General features: G+C 46.1%; 1 protein-coding gene across 2 annotated transcripts in view; it reads left to right on the forward strand.

Moving 5' to 3' along the window:
* The window catches only part of LOC120894069 (mucin-5AC), a 45,971-nt gene that overhangs the window by 12,426 nt on the left and 11,412 nt on the right, over window positions 1-22,133 (forward strand). For both annotated transcript variants that reach the window (XM_040296433.1, XM_040296434.1), the window contains exon 2: window positions 12,275-12,501. In XM_040296433.1, coding sequence (XP_040152367.1) covers window positions 12,275-12,501 — 227 coding nt within the window. The remainder of the gene's footprint in view (window positions 1-12,274; window positions 12,502-22,133) is intronic.

A 22,133-nucleotide genomic window follows, 5' to 3' on the forward strand; every position in this document is an offset into this window, starting at 1 on the left:
CAAAATGAGTTTCGTTATGAAATCCTAAGGATTCAAAGAAATGCAAAGAAAAATGTTGACACATTTCACAAAATAATGGATTTTTCGGACTTTAAATAACGGAATGGTCCCATTTAACTTTTAAAACCTTTGTAAAAGGCTAAAGAACATTTTACACTAACGTAAATAACGTAATTACTTGTAATTTGCGGTATGAACCGCATTTTAGTGCAATACCACCACTATTGGTACTACCACCACTATAGGTACAGTTACCCTATGAGGAGTAATTTGACCGTTTTCTGAGCCTTTCGAAACAGCGTTAAATCTTTGCGGTTACCGTGAGTGGTGAAAATTTCATGAAGCCATTTAAAAATCGTTGCAATCATTGTGAAATTTCGGCGTGTCACACCTCCAGCGGGTCGCTCTGCAATCCATCAAACGTGGTTAGCTGTTACGCATCGTTGCAGAATCGCAGGGTGGAGCAGTTGAGAGTGTGGCATCCAGTTGGCGAAAAGATTCAACAGAAAGTAAAGCTCAATGGACCCTGCAATACAATGTCCAACAAAGTTAAAACAAATGTAAAGGAAACGAACTTTTGCGTTTCTCGTTTTTCAAAACACAGCTCACCCTAAACACATATTCCAAAGTTCACGTTCCGCCTGGCGCTGGACGCTTCTAATGGTGGAGCAACATAAAACGGCTCAATCATGTAAGCACATCCGTCGCCATGGTGACAAGCGAAAGGAATGTGTAAATATGTAAATATGACCGATGATGTTGAGGCTGCGGGTTGGCTGCCTTCTGCCGTAAGGAATGTGCTTGATCTTTTACCGGTTCCCCTGTCCCTTAAGGTCATCCGGCTACGCGCGCGCATTGATCGGACCACATCGAACCGATCAACATCCGGTTGGGGAAGAATGGCCTGTGTGTGTGTGTGTGTGAGAGCGCGTATGATTGTGTGACCGATGGAGGGAAGAAAACTCGCTGCTAATGATTTGCATCATTCCTCATCGAACTTTGAATCAATCACCATTACTGTCATCGAGCGTCAATTGACGTTCGGCTAGGCAGAGTGCACGTTCATTATGCGCCGTTTTGTAAATTCCTGTCCAACCTTCGGGAAATGATTATTGGCTATTTTTATTCACCTTTCTTTCCCTTCATTACTAGCAACACGTACAAAAAACGGCCACAACAATGCACCCACTGCACCGATGTGATATGATCGATGATAGATGAATGAAAAGGCTGGCTCGTTACAAGATCAGCATACAGTGCGACCACCCTAGTCGTTTGGCGGTGTGTCTTCTCCCTTTCTTGCTGCCACAACACCCAACCGACAAATTAACAATGAGTGTATTAAAATAATAACCTTCTTCATTGCTGTTTCCAAAAATGGGACATTAAAATGGCCTTTGGCATAGAGCGAACGCGCACTACCGGCCACGACTGCATTAACGCACGCGAGAGTGCTTAATTATACATTCCATATTTACCCAATTAAGGAAGATCGTCATCGCCGGTGGCCACCAAGTGCAGACACGGAGCGCTGAGGGTTTATCTAAACAATCGACACTAACGTTCGCTTTCAGACCGGGCTACACGTTTGGTCCAGGCACCACAGACACCTGCACCGCAGTATATCGTTGTGTTTGTTTGTTTGATTTTTCTCCAAAAGCATCGCCGGCTGATCTTATGTCATTTGAGCGGAGGTTCAAACTTTGGGAAGTTTTTTTCTGGAAGCTTTCCATACCAGACCGCTGTATGTCAAGTGACTCTTGAAGTTGTCATGCGATCTGTCGCAGACCAACGAATTATCCACTACAGCGGATTTGCCATACGCATTTCGGTCGGTTTGGCATGATCACGATCGCTTGCTGCGTGATCTTGAAGTGCCCAAAGTACTTTGGCCGCAAAAAAAGGTCACGCAAACTGGCCCTCACACGCCCAAGCTCTAGTTTTGTTGTCGAAAGCGAAAGTTTGTCCACCGATCCGTCACGTACCGGTTGCTCGCAGCCTCCGGCCATCAGTGCTCACTTTCTTCTTCTGCTGTCACAATTCATTATGCAGAAGGAGTTCCCGTAAGATGATCGTCGTCGTCGTTGCGTAAGCGATTGTGCATAATCGATGAGGCGACGGGCGGGAGTCGGTGGGCCATCTACTCCTCTACTTGCTCTGCCGTGGTGACAGAAAAGGTGCATGACATTTTTACCGTGTCATCATTAGCATGTCGTCGCCTTCTGTTGCCGGAAGTGTGTGTAGTGGTGCCCAAACCCATCCACTGGAGGGTGATGGTGGAGTAGGTAACGGATGTTTACAATGTACGGAATTACTGTCTGGTGCAAACGTACGGCTCAAACTTGACTATTTGCAGTTCTACTTTAGGACGCGGTTTGGGGACGCGTTTCTCTAAGCGCCTTTGATGTCGCAGGCTTTTGGGGCGTGTTGGAGGCGTGACGATCGTTTAATTCAAGCCAAAATGCCGCCTGCCTGATAATGATCTTTAATCAGCGGGTTCGCTTTCGGGACCGGCAAGTGAAATTTCATCGTAAAATCATTACACCACCACGCTCCAACGCTAACAGGTCGTTTCCTGCTCTTGCCTTTGACCTATGCGAACCGGTTTGATAATAGGATGGGGCGGCATTTTTAGGCAAAGTCACCACCAAAGACGGAAGTGAGTTGATTTTATTCCCATTCCCATTCCCAGGAGCGTATGAATATGCAACACTGGCACACCTTCGTCGCCCAGAGGCGGAGAGATGTCGCTGTATCGTGGTGATCCTCCAAAGCCCAACCCTTGCTATCAAGTGATTACAGTCCTGTTAAAATAACTCAGCGCGCCTGGGAAGATTGTAAAGAAAGCATGGCGACGGATTGGGTGAAAGAGAAATGAGTTACTGGACGTATTTTCGGCTTTTTTCGTCGTTTTCGTCGGGGTTGTGTTGTTGGTGAAATTGGCTTTCGTAACAGGTCCGAGCTGGTTTGATCCCGTCACACCTCTACCCGCCCTGTTAACCCCTTCATAGCAATTAATCACCGTCACAAGAAGTGGTTACGGTGGTGTTTTGATGCACTATTGAAGGGTATCGCTTCCCAAATTCTTCAATTTCAGTAGTTTATTTGCGAAAAAAAAAAAAGAAATCGTTCATTGAACGCGTGCATAGACGTCATCGGAGTGCGATCTTGTGGACACGGCGCACTATCCATCATCGGACAATGAAGTCGATCGCTTGAGGCTAGCCCTCTGATGAATGGCAAAGACTCGGTGCCGTGAAATCGCGTCGTAGATGGATATGGCCTATCCACCGAAAAGGCGAAAAATTTCGTCATCGGTCGGCACTTCCGCTGGAGGCTGCGGCTTTTGTTGCGGCGTGGTTAAGATCGCGCGTCACATCCAGCACAAAACCGGCCTGGTGACGAGGTGTTCTCTCACCATTCATGAGATCATTTTTAATAAGCATTAACGAGCCACCCCCAAGGTTTGGGGCGAGTGTGTGTGTGTTTTTAATGTAGCGTCGTTTAGTGCAGATTTGGTGCGAATTGTTCTGTGGCCTGTGGTGCCTATTAAGGATGGGAAAAATGTTCTACGCCTTTCCGTTTTTGCGTGAAGGTTTATTTACTTCATTTTTTTTTTACTCTGAAACATAGAGGATGGCGCTTTAGCGTGACTTGTGTGAGTTTCGTGAGTTCAGCTTGAATCATGTAGTAGATCGTGCGTAGTAGCAACATGATGAAAAGGTAAAGGTCAAGCAAAGCGCGAAAAAAGCCTTTAGTTTGGCTGCTTAGTTTCGTTCCCGGTGCAGCTGCCTGATAAAATCTAAAAATATTTCACACCGTGCGATTTTGGGAGTGTCCGGGAACTCGAAGCTGTGGGCAACGGCTCCATCAACGCTTTGTTCAACAATGTTAAATCCGTGTTGCTGCTAGAACCAGTGTTGATGCTGTGATTGCTACCTTCTGACGCAGGAGTGCCGACAGTGTCATGAGTAATGACTTCTTGACGCGTCGATTCAGAAGAGCAAACGACATCAATTAAAGCGTCGGAGTAGAGTGGTTGGGAATTTTGTAAACCTATCGATTCGAACATCCACTCCGTATTAGGCTATCCTGTGTGAGCGGGTGAATCATGTGATTGCAACAATTTGTCACCCCGTTGGTGCCGGAGAAGAAGACCAAGGGTTCTCAAGATCAAATGCATCCGGCTTGATGACACTTGTTGGCAAACCAGAAGCAATACTAGGTGAAGGTTAGTGTGACTAAGTGTGCCTAGGCATTAGTGCATTCGGTAGCTTCGGTGGTGGCAATGTATGCAAAAATGGGATTGCATAATTCTATGCAAGTGTGAATCACAGCAATGAGAGATTACCAGAGAGAATCAGATAAAATTCCAATTATAGGAGAAACATCTAATCATTGTCAAAGCTCATAAATTCAATTAATACAACCTATAAAGCATGCTTCTATATTTCAGGGTTTATTTTAACGGTTTATTTAACTAGGCTAAAGATCAGAGAAAAACAGTTGGACTATAGGTTTTTTTTGCTTTGAAGTTATTGGTTCTTTTACGCGAACAAACATAAAACTATTTGACTAACTAATCAAACCATGGAAGTTTGGTTCCATTCCTCATTTTGATATGAGTACATTTTACGAATTTTGATTGGTTTTTATTGAAGGTTTTCTCCGGCTGATGTCCAAACTACGTTTTTATATATTTTTTATTTGCAGCAAAAGGCATTACAATTGTAAAATTGTTGCGAACTTATTTATTAAGCAGGAACAGCCAGTCCGCTTGGTTTTTGTCCATAGATCAGACGTTCTTGTCGATCAAAATGTTCCGTATCTATATTTACCTGTATCTTCACCAGAAGCTCCATTACAGCCATAAATTGTAGTTATTATAAGCCCGCAGATCACTTTGCTGCAACGTTCCTGCAGGCCAGCAATTCAGCCAATTAAAGTGGTATCGATTTCAATGTGTCCCTGCCGTGCGACCTTCATGCTAACAACGCCGTCGTGCACCTTGCATTCTGTTCCATTCGCTTCGCTAGGACACATTCGGAGCAGAAAATGCGTTTCATGCAAAATTAAATTGTGCGAAGGACTTCGAATCGCTGGCTCGAACAGGAGACAAACTTCATCGGATGGCTTATTTCGCAACTATTCCTTTTACGCTTTTGCGCAGAATCGGTTACACATTTTACATTTTTAACGCCAATTTGTCCAAGATTTGAAGCTTGAAGTTCGCTGGAGTGATGTTGTGATAGAATAAAGAAAGAGGGACTCATAAAAAAATTAACTAATGTGCATCGACCGGGTGACCCTTGGGAGGATCAAGTAACAGCGACCGGCCAGAACGCAGTGCACCGTCAAGTGCACACGCCGGACAACAATTCACAATGCACAATGGGACACGGCGTGAAAAACAAAACTAAATCGTTTAGTCACGGGCTGTACGGGTGGGCGTGAAAATGGTGCCCATTTTCCGAGCCAGTGCCGCCGAGCATCCGCACACAGCTTTATCCATTTTCTCATGCCGTGTTATTCCGTTTAGCTGCCGTGGATGTCGTTCGCGGTGGCATGTTAGCACCTAGGGGCACAAGGGCCACTTCTGCAAAGGTTGAAATAAATGTACGCCAAAGGAAGAGCTGCCTGGGCCGGCTGAAAGCGCTCCGCTCGGCCATTCGGCTGTGCAAGTTTTTGTGGACACATTTTCGCACATTTATCACGAATTTTCTCGCACGGCGCACAAGCAGCCGTGTGCAGAGCAGTTTATGTAACTTCCCAAACGGTAGCAAAGACGGCTAGAAGGAAGGTGGCCGTAGCGCTTGACATGCGCACTTGTCGCTGCCGGTCTGTGGCGAGTTTCGGCGAGTATTGTTGTTAAATTGTGCCCATTCCCAGGGGGTGGGAACACAGGTTTTGGCGGATCGGCGGATCGATTGCACAACGCAACGAGCGGGCATTAATTAGCCGCATGGTGAGCCGCATGGACCGTCTTGGCCCGGCGTCGCAAAACGGCGTCTGTTAGTGGGAAGCCGGGGGCAGCAAAGGGAGGCCACCCGCAAACCGATTTGGTAGCGTTTGGCCTTCACCAAAATGGCAAATCTAAATTCCACACAAATTTTACGTGCCCATAGCTCATTTGCTACCTCTCGTGTGTGTGCGTGTGTTTTTTGCGCTGCGCTGTGACCGATGAGGGACAGTGTATTCGAATGCCATTCGCCCACCGTGAAGTTGGGAGTAGTAGGTGGCGAAATGCGGCTCGTATGCCTCGGCCCCCTTTTGCTCTTTCTTTTGCCGGCGCCCGGTGTGCTTTCTTCACCTTCAGCGACAGCAACCGTCCATAATTTGGTTGATCAATAAAAATCGAGCAGAAGCGGCCGAACGAAAATAAAGCGTCCCTCTATGTATGGCTAATTTAGAAAGTAAAGCTATCTCGAGCGTGCGTGGGCCCCTTAGGGATGGGTCCAGCCCCGGAGCGCGCTTTCGTAACCGTTTCATAATGCCGCTCCGCCGTCCAAAGGGGTAGGTAGTTCGGCCAAAACAAAACGAAAAAAAAGGCCGAACCAAAAAGCTCTACACGGATGTGTAGTAATGGAATCGATGAAAAGCATTGGGAAAACATTTATTACATTATACCTGCGCACCGATCTGCCTGGTGCACTGGGATCGGGGAAGTGGGGAGCTATACTAATAAAATCAATAATTTGCCAGCGATTGAGTGTTGGACGGTGGGCTGAGAGATGTGAGAAAATAGAGAAAAACGTTTACTTTAGTGCGTCGAATTTGTTGAATTTCCTGTGGAAATATGATGATCGTCATAATCGCAAACACCGAGAAAAACAATTGATGTAGCAAACACAAAAAAAATGCCAAACAATACGGGGTTTAATGATCGCGGGAAAAGCGAAAAAAGGGGAAAATTTTGATCATCGAAAACGCGCGCCAGCAAAAAGTGAGAGGAAAAGAAAGAGGAAGAATGGAATGCATGCAATGGCGGAAAGATAGGAAATCATCGTTTCGATTCATCACCCGAGTACGGAAAACGAGAGGAAAGGAAAGCGAGTTTTTTTGTGCGAGTGAGTGAGTGTTTGCAGTGTCAAGAGTCGGCCGGATCGAACGGAAATGCATCGTTGGAATGTGCCGGCGTGCGGCCGCACAATAAAATCAACATTAAACTGCAATTCCAATGCAATCGAACGCGCGTCCCGCTGGAGGGTGCTTAATTTTCCAGCATTTGAGATAACGCCCGGGGGGGGGGGGGGGGGGGGGAAGAAAATGAAAGTGACTAGTGGAGGCGCAAGGCGATGCAAGGCGCGCGCTACGTGGATGACAAATGACAGTAACGGGGTGGCGTACAATAGCAATCGACCACTTACCCCACGGGAAGAGTGACCAACAACTATCAGAACGAGACGATTGCTTCGGAAGTCGCCAAGGCATAGCGGCGAGCGGGGACTGACTCCTGGAGGCTGACAGTTGATAATTGCATCAGAAGCGGCAACCAAGCGAGTTCAATGTCGATGTCCCGTGGCGATTTACGCTTGTAACTTGATGGCAGCGCACTGCGATCGACCCAAGCCGGCATGCTGTACATGCTGCGTAGGGTGCAACCACAGCCGGGCAAGGGAATCTCGAGTGCCAGGCTCTCGAGTGCAATCTTCAATGCAAAGTTGCAAACCTTATTTATTATTATTGGCATTATTTATGATAAACTTGCTGCGCGGAGCTTACTGCTGAGCGTCTTTGTTGTTTTGTGGAATTCGACTTAACCAGGGTCGTTGGGCTGAGTGTGCGGTGTCGTCCTGTGGCCAAGCCCCGTGGTACAGAAATTCCTCCCACACCCACACTCTACACGATCATGTAATCGACATCTCGCGGCTATGGTTAGGATCGTACAGGGAGAGAAGCTCTGGTGGATGGCTGCGAGAATTAATGCGAGGCTTACAAATATACAACGACGGCGCGATTTTGTGTGCGCAGATTTATGACATCGGTTCATCATTGAGGTACAACGCGATCGCGCCTATCGAACACAAGCAGGCACATGAAAAAATGACCTCTCGGCGCTGAGCTCTTGTACTATCATCGGCAAGGTGTATTTTATCGGAATTTCGAAGGGGAATTGATGCCATTTGCCATAACCCAACCTTGGCCAAGCTGCATCGGGAATTGAAAACATGGTGTCATGAGGCTCATGTTCAACACTTCACGCGTACTTTACGAAACAAATCATCGCTTCAGTGCTTCACTTATCTTGAAGCATCTCTTTTTCCCCATGCCGTAGCTCTCAATAGGAACCAAATCCACTGTCAAGGTAAGGTGAGCTCTTCTACCGCTCATCCGATGACCACCAAACAGCGAGCGAAACGTCGATGCTTCGAAATCGATTACATGATCATTCGCGGTCACAGTCTTTCTAGCGTTTTATCTGCGGGCACGAATTCAAGCGCATGGTCGCTTCATTGCCTCCATTGCCACAGCTGCACGCCACGGTTGCTTCTTCAAATTGAATTTTCACCAAATTTTCTCAAAAACCGGCTAATTATTCCGGCGGTCATAATTGCTACCGGAATCGCGCTGCGATCGCTCGGTGCGTTTTCTATTTGAACGCACCTTTTTTTTGCCTCGGGCTTCTTTTTCTTATTTAGGCTTTTGTTTCACGATCGAAGGTCTCCGTTCGATCGATGTTGCTTCCTGCTCGCGGCAAGCCTGTGTCCGGCAGTGTAAGCTCATGGACGCGGGACATTACTACCGCTGTAATTTTCTTCCGAAAAATCTCCTTCAAAGCGTGCAAGGTTGCGCGAAGCCGGGGAGGGGAAGATCGACTCGAAACAATAGGCTTCGGATGGGCAAATGGGTCGAAAATGAAAAATTGATTCGTACTTGACAGCTGGCGGGCACCGTAATGTGCAGCAGCTTATTAAGACGATTCAAAGGGTTTGCATCCTTGATTTGGTTGGTTGGCTGTTGGGGGAGGGCCTCCATCACACTCGATACTCTCAAAGGATTTGAAATTACCATTGTACATTGAAAGGATGGCATTATTGACCTTTCAGCGTGTTGGAGTATGTGTTTAATTCTGGAGGAATAATATTTGCTCAAAAACGTAATTCAACCATTCATCACATTCCATCTCGTTCTCGTCAGTCCATTCTACTTCGTTTGGGAAGGAATGGGCTTGTACCATACCCGCTCAAGAAAGAATTCTCGAAACAACGAAAAATAGCTTCAGATAAAAATGTAATTTATTCCTTCTGGTGCAATTCATTCTACCGCTTCGCAGCAAACATAAACGAGGCGCTTCTCGGGAGTTTTGTTTTCCTTGCTCCTTCTGTCCGAGATTAAGGTCAAGGCACTTGAAGGAAGAGACGACAGTAAGACTTGTGCCCCTTCCGCAAGCACATCCGGGAGTATGCTTCATTACACGGGCGTATGCGTTCGCCCACGTTAAATCCCTCGCGCGAACGCTACCTCACCGGGACAGCATGTGTATGTGTGTGTATGGTGATCGTGTGCCAAAGAATACTTCTGAGCCGACCTTAATCATCATGTAAATGATCGCCCAGAAGCAATGTTCGGAACTGAAAAAACCCCCCCAGTACCGCTGAGGGGATCTTATTTTAATGGTTTTGCAGCCGGGAGAACGAACACGCACGTACGGGGATTCTTGCTCTTTGTGCAGATGACAGTTCCAAGCACCGCAAGAGCAATAACATATGAGGCTGAAGTGGATGCTCCCTGGAAAGAGCATGGGGGAGATGAGTCATGGGAAATTTGTGTCGTTTTTTGTTGCTGTTGCTAGTTTCCAGTATGCCAACACACTCGCCAACATGCCGCCGGGCAGTTCTGTGAGGTCCAGAATGTTACGTTTTCGGATGACGACAGTTACAACCCGACCTCACGAAAAGTGTCTGAGCGAAATCGGAACGAGGCGAATATGTTTACTTTAATGTGTTTTTTTTTCTCCTGCAGACCTGTGCAAGTGTGAATGAACCTAAAGCGTTATAAGATCGAACGTGACCCTTCCCGCAGTTATTCTGTCTTTTTCCGGGAACGAGTCGTTGCACGATTAGAATAGCTGATCGTGTCTGGCTGATGATCTCTTGCCCACCTCTCTGGTACACTGTCCGGCATTTGAAGTGACAGTCTCGAAAACACATGAATGGATAATTAATTTTCTTCATGCAGAACTCTACCCTTACACGCACCCTGCCTGGAGCCGAAACATTGCGGAAGCGTAATATTTATGTGCGAGACACAGGTTCACATTCTAGGAATTTCCACTGTGAAGTGTTTCGTTCCCCACGCATTCGAAGGTGTTTGACGTGGTGGTTTGAAAACTGCATCCCACTAAAAATGCAGTGCGTTGGGATGGCAAAGGGAGCGCGCGTCCGTTTTGTATTGATAAACATACCCTACGTTTGTTGGTGTCGAACTGCTAGAGCTAGCAAGTCGCTTTTAGCAAGGGTAGCGTTACTATGCACCATTTCTTTGCGCAATGTACTTCGTCACTGGTTTGAAGCGGGGAGATTTCTTCCAAAGCGAGATCTGCCAAAGGTGTCAAAGATCGTGGAATGTTCACTCCGTTGCAATGCGCACGAAGTACGCGGGAACATTGCAACACCGGGCGGAATGGGTCGAAAAGAAATCGGCAAAAGCAGAAAACGGTACGGGATTTGGGGGTTCGTCGCTTGCGAAGGTACGAAGGTGACGACGCAGGCCCGGTGCGAATTATCGTTTCTCCGCGGCTGGGGAGCACGCTGGTGTAGAAGGGAATATAAAAGCACCATTAAATTGTGAATAAGAGAGCACGCGGGCGAACACCTGCAACTGGCCCGGGTAAGCGTTTGTTTTTCTGTTTTATTTGTGTGTGATCATTTGGCTGTTGAGGCTGCAAGCATTTTAAATTGAGCTTAAAATTGAAGCGGCTTTGCAATGCTTTAGTTTAAGCATATTTGTTTGGAATGTTTCCTGTGAGAGGCAAATCATGTTTTAAACTTTTTGTCGCTACAACGTTTTGTTATTATTTGTTAAACCTCAAATCTTACATAAAATGTTAGTATGATACTGATTCAAATATTTTACTCCACTGTGTTGTAACGAAAAACACATTAACGCCACGAACTTACACCTTCTGCTGCACTTTAACGGTGAACTCATCAAAACCGCCCGAAAAATAAACTCTCACGCTGTATGTGGCTGGCGCTTTGTGTGACGACTCGGCTCATCAGGGCTCATCGGCACCGGCTGCGCATGCAAAACCCACATCCAATTGCCAAATCGGGTGCCATCACCTTCTCGAGATGCCATCATTGTTTTCCCTGCAGGCCGTTGTTTGGGAAGGCCGTAGTGGGCACTTCTCACCCGAGCGCGTTGATGCTTTAGAGCTGCCACCGTTCTTTCGATTTTGGTTGACGCAAATAATGATGCGCTGACATTGAACTGCGCAGCACCGGAGTATCTATGCAACCTGCATCAATGAGGACCCGTTAAGGGGTTATTTTTGTTTAGTTTTGGTTGAAGTTGAACGCTAAAGCGTGGTGCCATTTTGCGTGCAAGAGCAGTGAGTTGAGGCGTTAAAATTGGGGCTAACGAGTTGGTGGGAAAGCATGTTTCCTGATGCAATGTTTAGTCAGGCAATGCGAGCAATGCTAGATGGTTTTGAATTTATGGCTAACAGAAACTATACTGTTGAAGTGAAGCTTAAGGCTGAGAAGATTACTTTCGACAAAAAAATTGAAATATTGACACATAGCTTAAGTTGAAATAGCATGTGAAGTCTAGAACATAGACAATTGACGCAGAAAATATAAGATTCCTTAAATCGAAAGTATCTCAAACAAGACGATCGCAACAAAACCTAGTTCAATTGCCCTCTAGCCAAGTTATATCTATATTCGATTGATTTCTGCGTTGCACATACCAGACGGTACGGAGTACCGTCTGCGTGTAACGTAAAAAACCATGTGAGTATAACGGAGGCTTGTTGCATAAACTAATAAAACTGGGAAATGTTTATAACGCCAACCATTGGCGCAACCACGATCTTATGGATACGTTTCTACGATACGGCAAACGTGAAGTGTCTAACAAAAGTTATGATGCTATAAACCGGCCAGGTTAGGGAAATGGAAAACGAAGCAGCTAAAACAACACCGCACAAGCCGGGTGTAAATCAGCCCTGCATCAGCGGGCGCGCTTTAAATTAATAAACCGTAAGCGAGCCTTCAAAATCTAACGCCCGTGTTTGTTTTTTTTTCTTCGTCTCTTTTCCACTTTGCAGACAACAACTTCTACTTCGCACAATCGCAGGGCCGGTTTGTGCCATCGTTCGAGAACCCGCGGAACGGTTTCTTCCCGTCGGCGTTACAGCGGCAACAGCCGCCACCGGACTCGTACCAGGAGCAGACCCTGTTCGTCAATAGCAACAACGTGGACCGAGGCAACGGTGCAAGCGATGGCGCTGGTACCCGCGGTATCACACCGTCTTACTATCAGTTTACCTACACGGTAAGTGCCGTCTTTTTTTTTTTTACTTTCCTCCCAAGCGTCCTCAAGTGCGACCTTGAAGCTTTTGAGGTTTAAGGGTCGCAATAAGTATATCCCAAAAATAAAGTGAGTGCCACGCGCCCCTGTAGGCTTGAGTGTGGTTCAACTCTCGCGTCTGTGGAGTGAGAGTGTAGTGTGTGCAGTAGTCTACCCGTTTGTCTGCCACTGTAGATTTTAGTTGTTGCTTTAGTAGCTTTAATTGTACAAGTAGTTACTTTTAACATTTATTTTCTTTACCGTATTATGCATCCGTTATGACACACACAACTGAAAAAGAAAAGGTAGTGCCGTTGGATTTTGCTGGTTCAGAGTTGACGCGACGAAAAGTGAAAGAAGCCGGACGACCTTGTCATACATTTCCTAATAGAGCCGGGAGGGCTGTAAATGCAATGAACTTGTAATGCTCCCCCTTTTTTCTGTTGCAAACGTTGCGTCGAAGTGCTGTACTGCGAGGGTGCACTCAAGCATTTTATCACCTTTCCTCGCTTGGTGTACTGGTAGTGGTAGTGGCTGCTGGTCGAGCAAGATGTCATAATCGTGCAGTTTCGAGAAGGCATGGATTAAAAATCAGCTGAGTTGGATTTTGTGTGCATTTAGTAAGAAGAGAGTCACGAGGGAGAAAGAATGAGAAAGATAGACCTTTTGAAGCGTTTATTTTGTATATTAAATGAATTTATTCTTTTCCTTTTGCAGAATAATTCATAAAATCTGTTTTAACTTAATTAAGCTCTCATTTTAGTTCATTTTCAGGCAGGCTTAGGTAGGGATCTTAAGTGATAATATGTATTATGTGAATAAGCGACGAACCTTCTCATATATCGTTACTGCGAGAATATTGGTCAGAACCATCTCGTTCTCGTAAATGTCACTCCCCCTTATTAAACTAACAACTTCCTCTTGCCATGATCTTCATCAATTTAAGATGTCTCACTGATCGTCCGGGGCTTGGTTTCAATAGCTCATAAAATATAATAGACCAGCGATGATCACTAATGATCCTGTCCGAGGGCAAATCCGCCAAAACCTCAACCTCGTTAATTCGCCAAATGTCATCGACACAGCCACGCCACTAAGGCATTAGACGCAAAGAGGAGGCTCAAGTTAGCACCAGAAAGCTAAAACAAATCAAACAAAGCATCGCTAAAGAAACAATTGCAAAGGTCGGTCATTGACTGTTGGTGGTCCAGCTGTGGGCTTATCGTGTTTGCTTTTTGCTTATACCAACGATTGGGCGCGATTTAAGCTTTTGCTTGCGTACGTCCGAGTGGTTCGTTGCGTCTGTTTTGGCTTTGTATTTTTTTGCGTTCAAAACTGTTCAAAACGCTCACTGCATGAAAGCTCAACCCGTCAACGCATGACGGACGGATGGAAAGATACTTCTTCATGATCATCATTAAGGCACGCGGGGTTGTTTTTGCACACAAAGTAATGTCCATTCAGATGAAGATACCGTTACGTTGAAGATGCTAGTCGAGGCAATGATGGTGTGAATTTTGGGTTAGTGGCAAAGCAAACATTAGATGCGTCTTTCATGAAGGACGGCCTGCAGCATTAGTGATAGAGGGAATGTTTGTGTCCACGGCGATGGAACGCTGTGATTGATAGCTGGTGCATCGTTATTCGACTGGGTGATCATAAATCGATCAGATAAGATTGCTTGCTTTTTTCACGTTCTGTTTTGTTTTGCTGATGAAACTTATTAAATAGCAAATTAAATGCGAATAACTTAAAACAAAGTGCATTTGGGTTTCGATGAGACTTAATGGATATTTTTCGGTTTAATAACATGAAATCTATGCTAGGAATCAGATAACGTTTTAGCTCTTTTTGCTATAATACTGTATATTTTATACCTCTTCAACAGCGCTTTCTTTTACTGCCAGCACTACCATTTGCACCTGTCACATCTGACCCCTCGCACCATGAGCCCGGCCGCGAAACGTTTCCCTCTGCCAACGTTTTCTATCGGTTGAATGCGGTCGCATTGGCGCATCCTATTGAATAGCGGCTGCTGCATTCATGATAATGCCGAAGGTGCTGGGGGCTTCGCGAGGTCGATGAAAAGCAAAATTGCCGCTGCGAGTGGCCATTGAACTTTGGCTGTACAGCACAGCGCCGAAGATCAGCCTTTGGTGGCGGCAAAACGGTTGATGTGGTTGAAGCAACGGCTTTGCTATTTACAACGAAGAAGATGCTGCTCATGATGCTTCCCATTCATTCGTCTACCGTTCGTTCATACAGCTACGATCTATCATTGTGCTAGAAGTGGCAAGCCATGCTATGGTCGTCCCTCTCCAGCTCAAGTATTGCTGTGCATGCCTTGACAAAGACGCGTTACGTTCCTAATGGTTGACCACCGTGATGCACCGTGACCTTCGCGATGGGCGCAACCGGCATCGGGTTGTGGTGGTTGTTGTCCTGTTGCTATAAAGCTGGCTGACGGTGTCCATTTTCTTGAAAAAATGAAGTTGCAGAGCTTCGTATGTAAGTCTATTATGTAGAGATTCACAGAAATACCGCAGATGTAGCGGTTTTGTAATCATCAAAATGGCTAGTCATTTAATTTCCGGGACGAACACAATTTTGAGTAAAATGAACACCAGTACGATGTGACTACGTTAGCTTTTCAAATTTTTGGTCTTTTCCCGATCCCGGTTTCTTCTAAAACGCTTATTTAAAGCTCTTCTCGATAGCCCAATGAGAATGAAAGTGAAATCACTGTCGATGTACCACTTGAAGCAGATGATTCAAAGCTCGTTGCCTTGAAAAAGCTCTCTCAGTCAATGCTACCACGATGATGGCATGAGTAATCAGAATGCGAGTGTGTACGATTTGTTAGATGTCCGCAGGCATTAGATTGTGATCGTGTGCATGATCGTGGCACAAGAACGGTAGTTGTCAGGTGATGCGCGAAGGAACAAAAAACCCCGCTCGTTAATAATAATAGCCTCAGCATTCCTTTACAACGGATACCGTTATCGAGGCGTCAGATCGATTCATATGGTTTCCCGCTCGGCTCGAACAGTTTTTGTTCTAATGCTTCGTTCTTCACGAATGGGCTGCTGGGTTGTGGAGAATTTGGAAGCCGTTTCGGTAAAGGACGCTTCAAGAACGTTGTATGCTAATTAGTGTGCAGGTTGCCGCGTACGTTAATTGCGTTTCGATTGTATGCCGCTAGAATGTGGCTTAACACAAAGGGAAGCCATGTAATTAAGTCGGTTTCGAGCGATTGGTTATGTGATGGAGTTGGGCTGCAGTTGCAAGATATTGTTTACGTAGCAGACGAGGTTTTGCAATGCGTGGGTTTGCGCTGTTATAGGATCTGCCGTTTGAGACAAATTAGCTTTATTAAAAATTTGAATTTCCGATTAGAAAAAGATGGAGATAAAACGCCAAATTAACGTTGTTTTTCTCTCTATTTTTTTCAATTACTGAAGCTATAGTGAGTAATCGTAGTGAGAGGCATAAGTGTACAGAACTTGAAATAATGGAACCCTTTCAACCAAGTATTCGTACCCAACCATTTTCGAATTCAATCAATTCTATATTTTGAATTCTATATTCCTTTTCGTACTTTGTTTGTCCCATTTCGTAAAGCACACTGTTTATGTTTGCAAGTGTACAAAATGTGAAAAGCCTTTTTTGTTTTTTTTTTTTTTTTGTACTGTCCATTGCTCATTGCGTTCATGAACCACATCTGCGGGCGGTTTTGGCTTGTGCAGAAGGAATAAAAAAACAATTCAAATGGAAATGTGTTTAAAGTTTCGTTTCGTAAACACTTCCACCCCAGTCCCAGTCCTTTCGAAATGGAAATTTGCCACCCTTTCGAGCGGTGCTGGACGAAGGCCTTTGAGCAGCGATTTTCCACCGACAGAAAGCAGAAAGCGCACACAGCGAGTCCCGAGCACTGTGCATCGGAGGAGCCATTGCCATTTTTTTTTGCTGCTGCGGAAGAGTGTGCCATGGCGTTTTTGTTGCTTCTGCTGAACTGCATCTTCCGAGCACGCGATAAGGAACTGGTGGGCTGTTTACTTTTTTCCGCTTCTATGCACCGGATCTCGCTACGGTATGAGACCGTGGCTCCAATTATCTCAATGTATGCCGGCGATCATGGCGGACGGAACCTTTCTTCCAGCGCCGCTCAACCGCTCGAGAGAAGGAAAAAAAACAAGTTCGCTACGCGGGAAAGCTTCGGTTTCGCTTCTAATACTGATCTGCCGTGGCATTCCACAGCGGACTTGGTGGGAGGGCGAAACGGGGCGGCCAGCGGGAAATGTGTAAAGCAAATGTGCATTTGATTGGCGCGAGCGCGCGGGGGCTGCAACGGATAGTGAAACGGATCGAGAAAAGGGAAAAGTCTATGGCCCGGCTAGTGCCATTTCGGTCGTACGATTCAATGAACTTTCTTCTGCGCCTTGCGCGCAATTGATGCTGATCGAACGCTTGCCGCGAAGAGCTTTGTTGCTGCTTACCCCATTGCAAACCATTACACACTCTCGCTCGGTCTTTTCCTTTGCTCGCCTCCTTGCCGCGTCTGTCTTTGTCTTGGCGCGCTAGAAGGGGCTGTGTTTCGGAGCAGCGTATCATTATTTCCTGCCAACTTGCTGTCGCTCGCCCGGTCCTTGATTGATGGGCATCTGCAAGCTGCAATTTCTAATGCTGCGGCGTCGATGCTGGACGAGCACCATTTTTCCGGCAGCGCAATTAGTGCAGTTTCACGCTCACGTGCGATATGGAATTGGTGGTGAAATTGCACCTGCTGATTGATGGTGGGTTTGGACTATGCGAGATGACTGTGGCTGTGATTTACAGCAGCGTTCGGCAGTGTTGGTTGAGGTTGGGTTTTTGTTGGAAAGAAATTTTCTAATTTGGAATGATAAGCAAGAAATTGTGCAAAGAAAAACTGATGGATTTTAAAAATTGGTATTTTAATAAAATTCAAAACCTTGAGCAATACGGCCTTTTTGGACCGTTACTCCTGAATAATAAAAAAAATCAAATCCCTTTACTTTTCCTCTAGAGCCTAAAGAATTCCTTTACTTAAAGAGAAGATTTGTGAATAGTTTCCATCCTGATCATAAAGTAGTTTTAGCTGTCTACACCACTTTCAAATGATTTATTCCATTAAAGTGGTAACAATCAGTTGCTCTAAACATTAAGCCAAACAAAATTCTAGAACAACTTCAGAAGTTAATTCAAAAATCCTTAAACTCATTGGAATAGTGCATTCAAGGCTTCAGCAGCATCAGCAAAACGTTTATTGCAGTTAAACCCCCCACTGGTCAGAATTTCACACCTTCTGACGATGCGGTGCGTATGTTTCCATTTGCCTTGGACTGGGTTTGACCCTATCGGGTTAGGTTCTGTGGTGTAGCAAGCCCAAAGACAGCCCATCGAACAACGCAATTTATGACCATGGGCACGGTCCGTTGGCTGCCAATGGCGTCAATGGTGAAAACATTCTTCCCTTTTTGATTGAAATATTAACCCCTCACCCCCTCCCACTTCGGGGTTCGGATCGATTTCATACAACCGATCCGGCCGATCAGATGATTGTCGGACATGATTTGCATAAAAATCAGAACGAATTGAACGCTGGTGAAAGAGCATGCTTTGCAATCGGCTTGAGGTGAGGTTTAGACTAGCAGATCGAGTTTTTTTCTTCTCCGCTCCGAAACCATCCCTTCTGTTTGTTACTAGCTAGTGAGCGGTCGCGTACGAATGAAGCTTGGACGGCTGGCACCCTCCTCCAGCTCGGCACTAGTCTGGGGCGATTAATTTATTACTTACCAAACAAGATCGTGCCATTTCCGACAAGCGACAGGGGCGCAACTCGGGCCGCCGAACGATCAAGAGGGTGCCGCACACCCCACTTTCAGCTATGGATAAGATGTTTGTATGTTTTTTTTTGTATATGTGTGTGTGTGTCTGGTTGCTCCCACTCCAGATTCTTGCCGGAGTCTTTGTACCGCTTGTTCTCGCACCCGCTGCCGGCATCCGAATGCAGGAATGCGATCTAGATTATGAAATTCGAGTGGCAAACGCTTGTGGCAAGCCGTCGTCGGAACCAAGCCTCGCTTGTTACAGTCTACAGGGGTAGGGCTGCATTCGGCTGCCTCACGAGGTAGTACAATTAGGAGGCACAGCATCGATCAATAGGGTTGCCACCGCCAGGCCGATTGGAAGGGGAACTCTTAGTCGACTGTACTACGGGCTCGGCTGGAATGCTGCGTGTTTTACTGAGCCTTTTTCGGGCAGTTGGGTGCGCTGTTGGGCAGGAATGCGCGTCAGCGAAATATTACAAGAAGAAGAAAAAAAGCTAATACTTCTAGATGTTGTCGTCATTTAGCAACACACTGGCTGATTTTAATGGACTCTTTGGATGATGTTTGACGGCAAATAGAAAAGCTGATCGTTCTAGAAAAGGATTTGTGCAGGGCAGGCTCTTAGGTAGGATAAGTGGACATGAAATGGACAAGTAAATTAGCTTGATTGATGAAGAATGAGAACCAAAAGGTAGGACGAAATGCTGTTTTTCTTTATACAAGGGAATAAATTCAAATGTTTATGAAATGGGTAAGAGTCTCATTAATCTATTAATGCTTCCGTATCCATTTTGTGTACGTGTGCTTCCCTCTTGTATCATTCTTGAAAATAAGAACAAAAGGCAGTCGTATGAATTCTTCTGAAAACTACTCAATAAATTAAGTTTAATAATCGATTTTAAAGAAAGAAATTTCGTGCCTGCAAGCAATTTCCGTGCTTAAAACAGCAGGGAATAAAGGCAAATTTCTCATAAATCTCATTATCAAGCCTGTTTTATGTGATTGCGCTTGACCCAAATAAAGGCAATTGTACACCAGCGACTCCTGCCGAGCTCGACACAAAAAAGGGAAACAAACCGAATCAACCGGTTAACAGCAGCAATTCATGTTTTCAATTAAGATTGTATTATTTGTATCCATTTGGCGTACCCTTTATTATTAAAATTTCGTCACACACTTTATCCAAGCGGCTGAAATGTTTAACTTGGTTTTGCTGAGCTGAGAAAATGCTTGAAGGGGAAACATAATTCATTTGCCTTCCTGCCTTGCAAATGGCCAAACAATCATGCGCTCACGCACGCTAAAGTATCGCAATAAAATGGTGCGCCGGTTTATGGGGGACAATGCGATGACAATAAGAAGAAATAAACTGAAACAGAGTAAAAAAACACACAAAACCCAACTCACACAAATGAGTTAAGATGCTGAGAAAATGAGCGCCAGCGTAGTAGAGGGGGGTTGAGTTCACCAGCACTGCCCCTGCACAATCGGGGCCTTGCGTCCTTGAGCGCAGCAAATCACCGAGTGGCAGCAGCATAGGTGTTGGAGCAGCATATTTCATGCCCCAGAAGTGGTGCGCAATCGTTTTGTATTTCCTCTCGTTGGAACGCCCTGCCAGACCGACCCCTCCCCTATCCCGTACACCGCCTGTACATTAGGGCTTGTGAACTTTGCGATCGATCGATTAAAACCATTCCGAGGCGGATGTGTGTTGCGGCCGGGCAAAGTGTCGCTACTGCTGCCGCCCTCTGGTTGTGTGTGTGTGTGTACGTGTGTTGCAGTGGGTTTGAAAGCGGACAAGTTGTTGTCCCAAGCGTCCGGTTCAGCGACGTGCAGACTGTTGGTACGCTTCGTTACCCGGCAAGTGATCGTACTTTCGGGTGGGGTGTGTCGATCTCCACCCGTTCCGCACAAACACTACACTCGCGAACGGAGAAGGTAAAACGACATTCACCGGTTGCTTGTCGGTGAGGTGGGAGCAGTGAGTAGCAACCACTGAGGGGGGAGCGGTTTAACCCCGGCAGTTCGATACGTGCTTCAACGGCCATTTCAAGGACAGCGAGCTGTTGACGATCCATTCTGGGGCCCGTTGGTACAGTTTGCTTCCAACGAATAAAGAGGGGACCACACTCTAGACAAACGATCAGCAACCAGGATCGATCTAGCCGCAATTGACCACGCACTTTGCGGCAGGCATGGCATCGTTTAGCATTTTGTGTATCTCGTTCGAGTGTGTGCGATCAAGAATCAAGCGGTAGATCCCAAGGCCACGCCGACCGGCTGACAAAGGGCGAACGAATCTCGAATTTGCCACGAGCTGAGATGGATGATCCCAATCTGCTTCCCATTACGCGAGACGTCCTCGCGAGCTCGGCCATTTGTTAAAGTCACCACGCCAATTAGTGTACGGGAGTATTGGGCTTTAGCGTACCGAAAATCAGTTCCAGCACTGTGCTTGCCATCGGTTTGAGTGCGAATCGGTCGATCGCAGCGGACTTTGCGCACACTCAATTAGGACGCACCTCGTACACGTATGCTGTCCGGCATGCAGTCGCCCCAAGGCGCTATACAATCACTCAGGATGGCGCCTTTCGATCGACGTTCTCCCGGTCCTCTTACGACGGGGACCACTTTGCATACACATGCCGGGCAAAAGGGGTTAAGAATAATTGCCGGCACAGAATGGAGTGTATCTGCAATGCTCGTTTAACCAACGGAATAGTTGGTGCAGTGGTGGATTGCTATTAAAAGGAAAAACAAACGCTGCTTCCATCCCGAGCACCAGGAAGCGGCGTGCGATTGCATCGAACAAACGCCATAATCATCCGTACGCTAGGTCTAATCAATTAAGTTGGTGGTATGTTAACCGTTCTCGATAAAAGTTAATTGGCAACGTGCTGCAAACGAATGCAAACACTACTGCGCTAGCTTTATTACCAAACAACGCCACATTCTAATGAGCGTTTGCAGATCGTTGATTAAGCTGCTTTGCCGGTGCCGAGTAAATGTGTCTATTAGATGCAGTTTGTTTTTGCATAGCTCACAACTTTTGGTTGAGTTGCATTTTGGACGCGTCTTCCCTTTCCCAATAGCCACTTAAGCTAAACAGCGCTTCACACATAACCTCAGCAACGACCCGCTCGCATCCAACCTCGCCAACCTCTTTGGCGGAAAGGTGAATTTCCCAACAATCCGTCGATAGCGATCTGTGCCATAGCGTTCCATCATCCATCATCTGCATTATCTTCTTCGGCTGTAAACGAGCGTTCATTCAAGGGGGACCCTATGGTATGGCAATTTTCCCAAGCGTCTGGGGGATATCTTCACTTGCGTTTGGGGGGATTCTACCGATTGGTGACGCTGGTGACGCCCCATGCACAAGCCATATCTGCAAATGAAGATCTTCGCTTCCCTCAATTCACACCCATCAGCGCATATGCATCGCATAATGGCGTGCATTGTTTTTCCAACGAATGGGAGCCGATGCTGTGAGCGCGAGCTAAAGTGCATACTTCGATTGCGCAGAATGTTGTTCGGTGGTTTCCAGCAACAGTCAGCTTGTTACTTCGGGGAGGGAGTTTGCGTTAAACAAACATATGGGGGGGTTGAAATGGCCATTAGAAAGGCTAGAAAGTAATTAAACTCAATCACTCACAGCCGATTGGGGTTGGATTAATCGGAATCGGTTAGTGGTTTGGGAGCGGAGGCCAGTGGTGAAACACGCTACAACGCACGGTTTGCCACACGAAGTAGGTCAAGCGGTTTGCC

This window comes from Anopheles arabiensis, chromosome 2, assembly GCF_016920715.1.
Source record: "Anopheles arabiensis isolate DONGOLA chromosome 2, AaraD3, whole genome shotgun sequence".
NCBI classification, from domain to species: Eukaryota; Metazoa; Arthropoda; class Insecta; order Diptera; family Culicidae; genus Anopheles; species Anopheles arabiensis.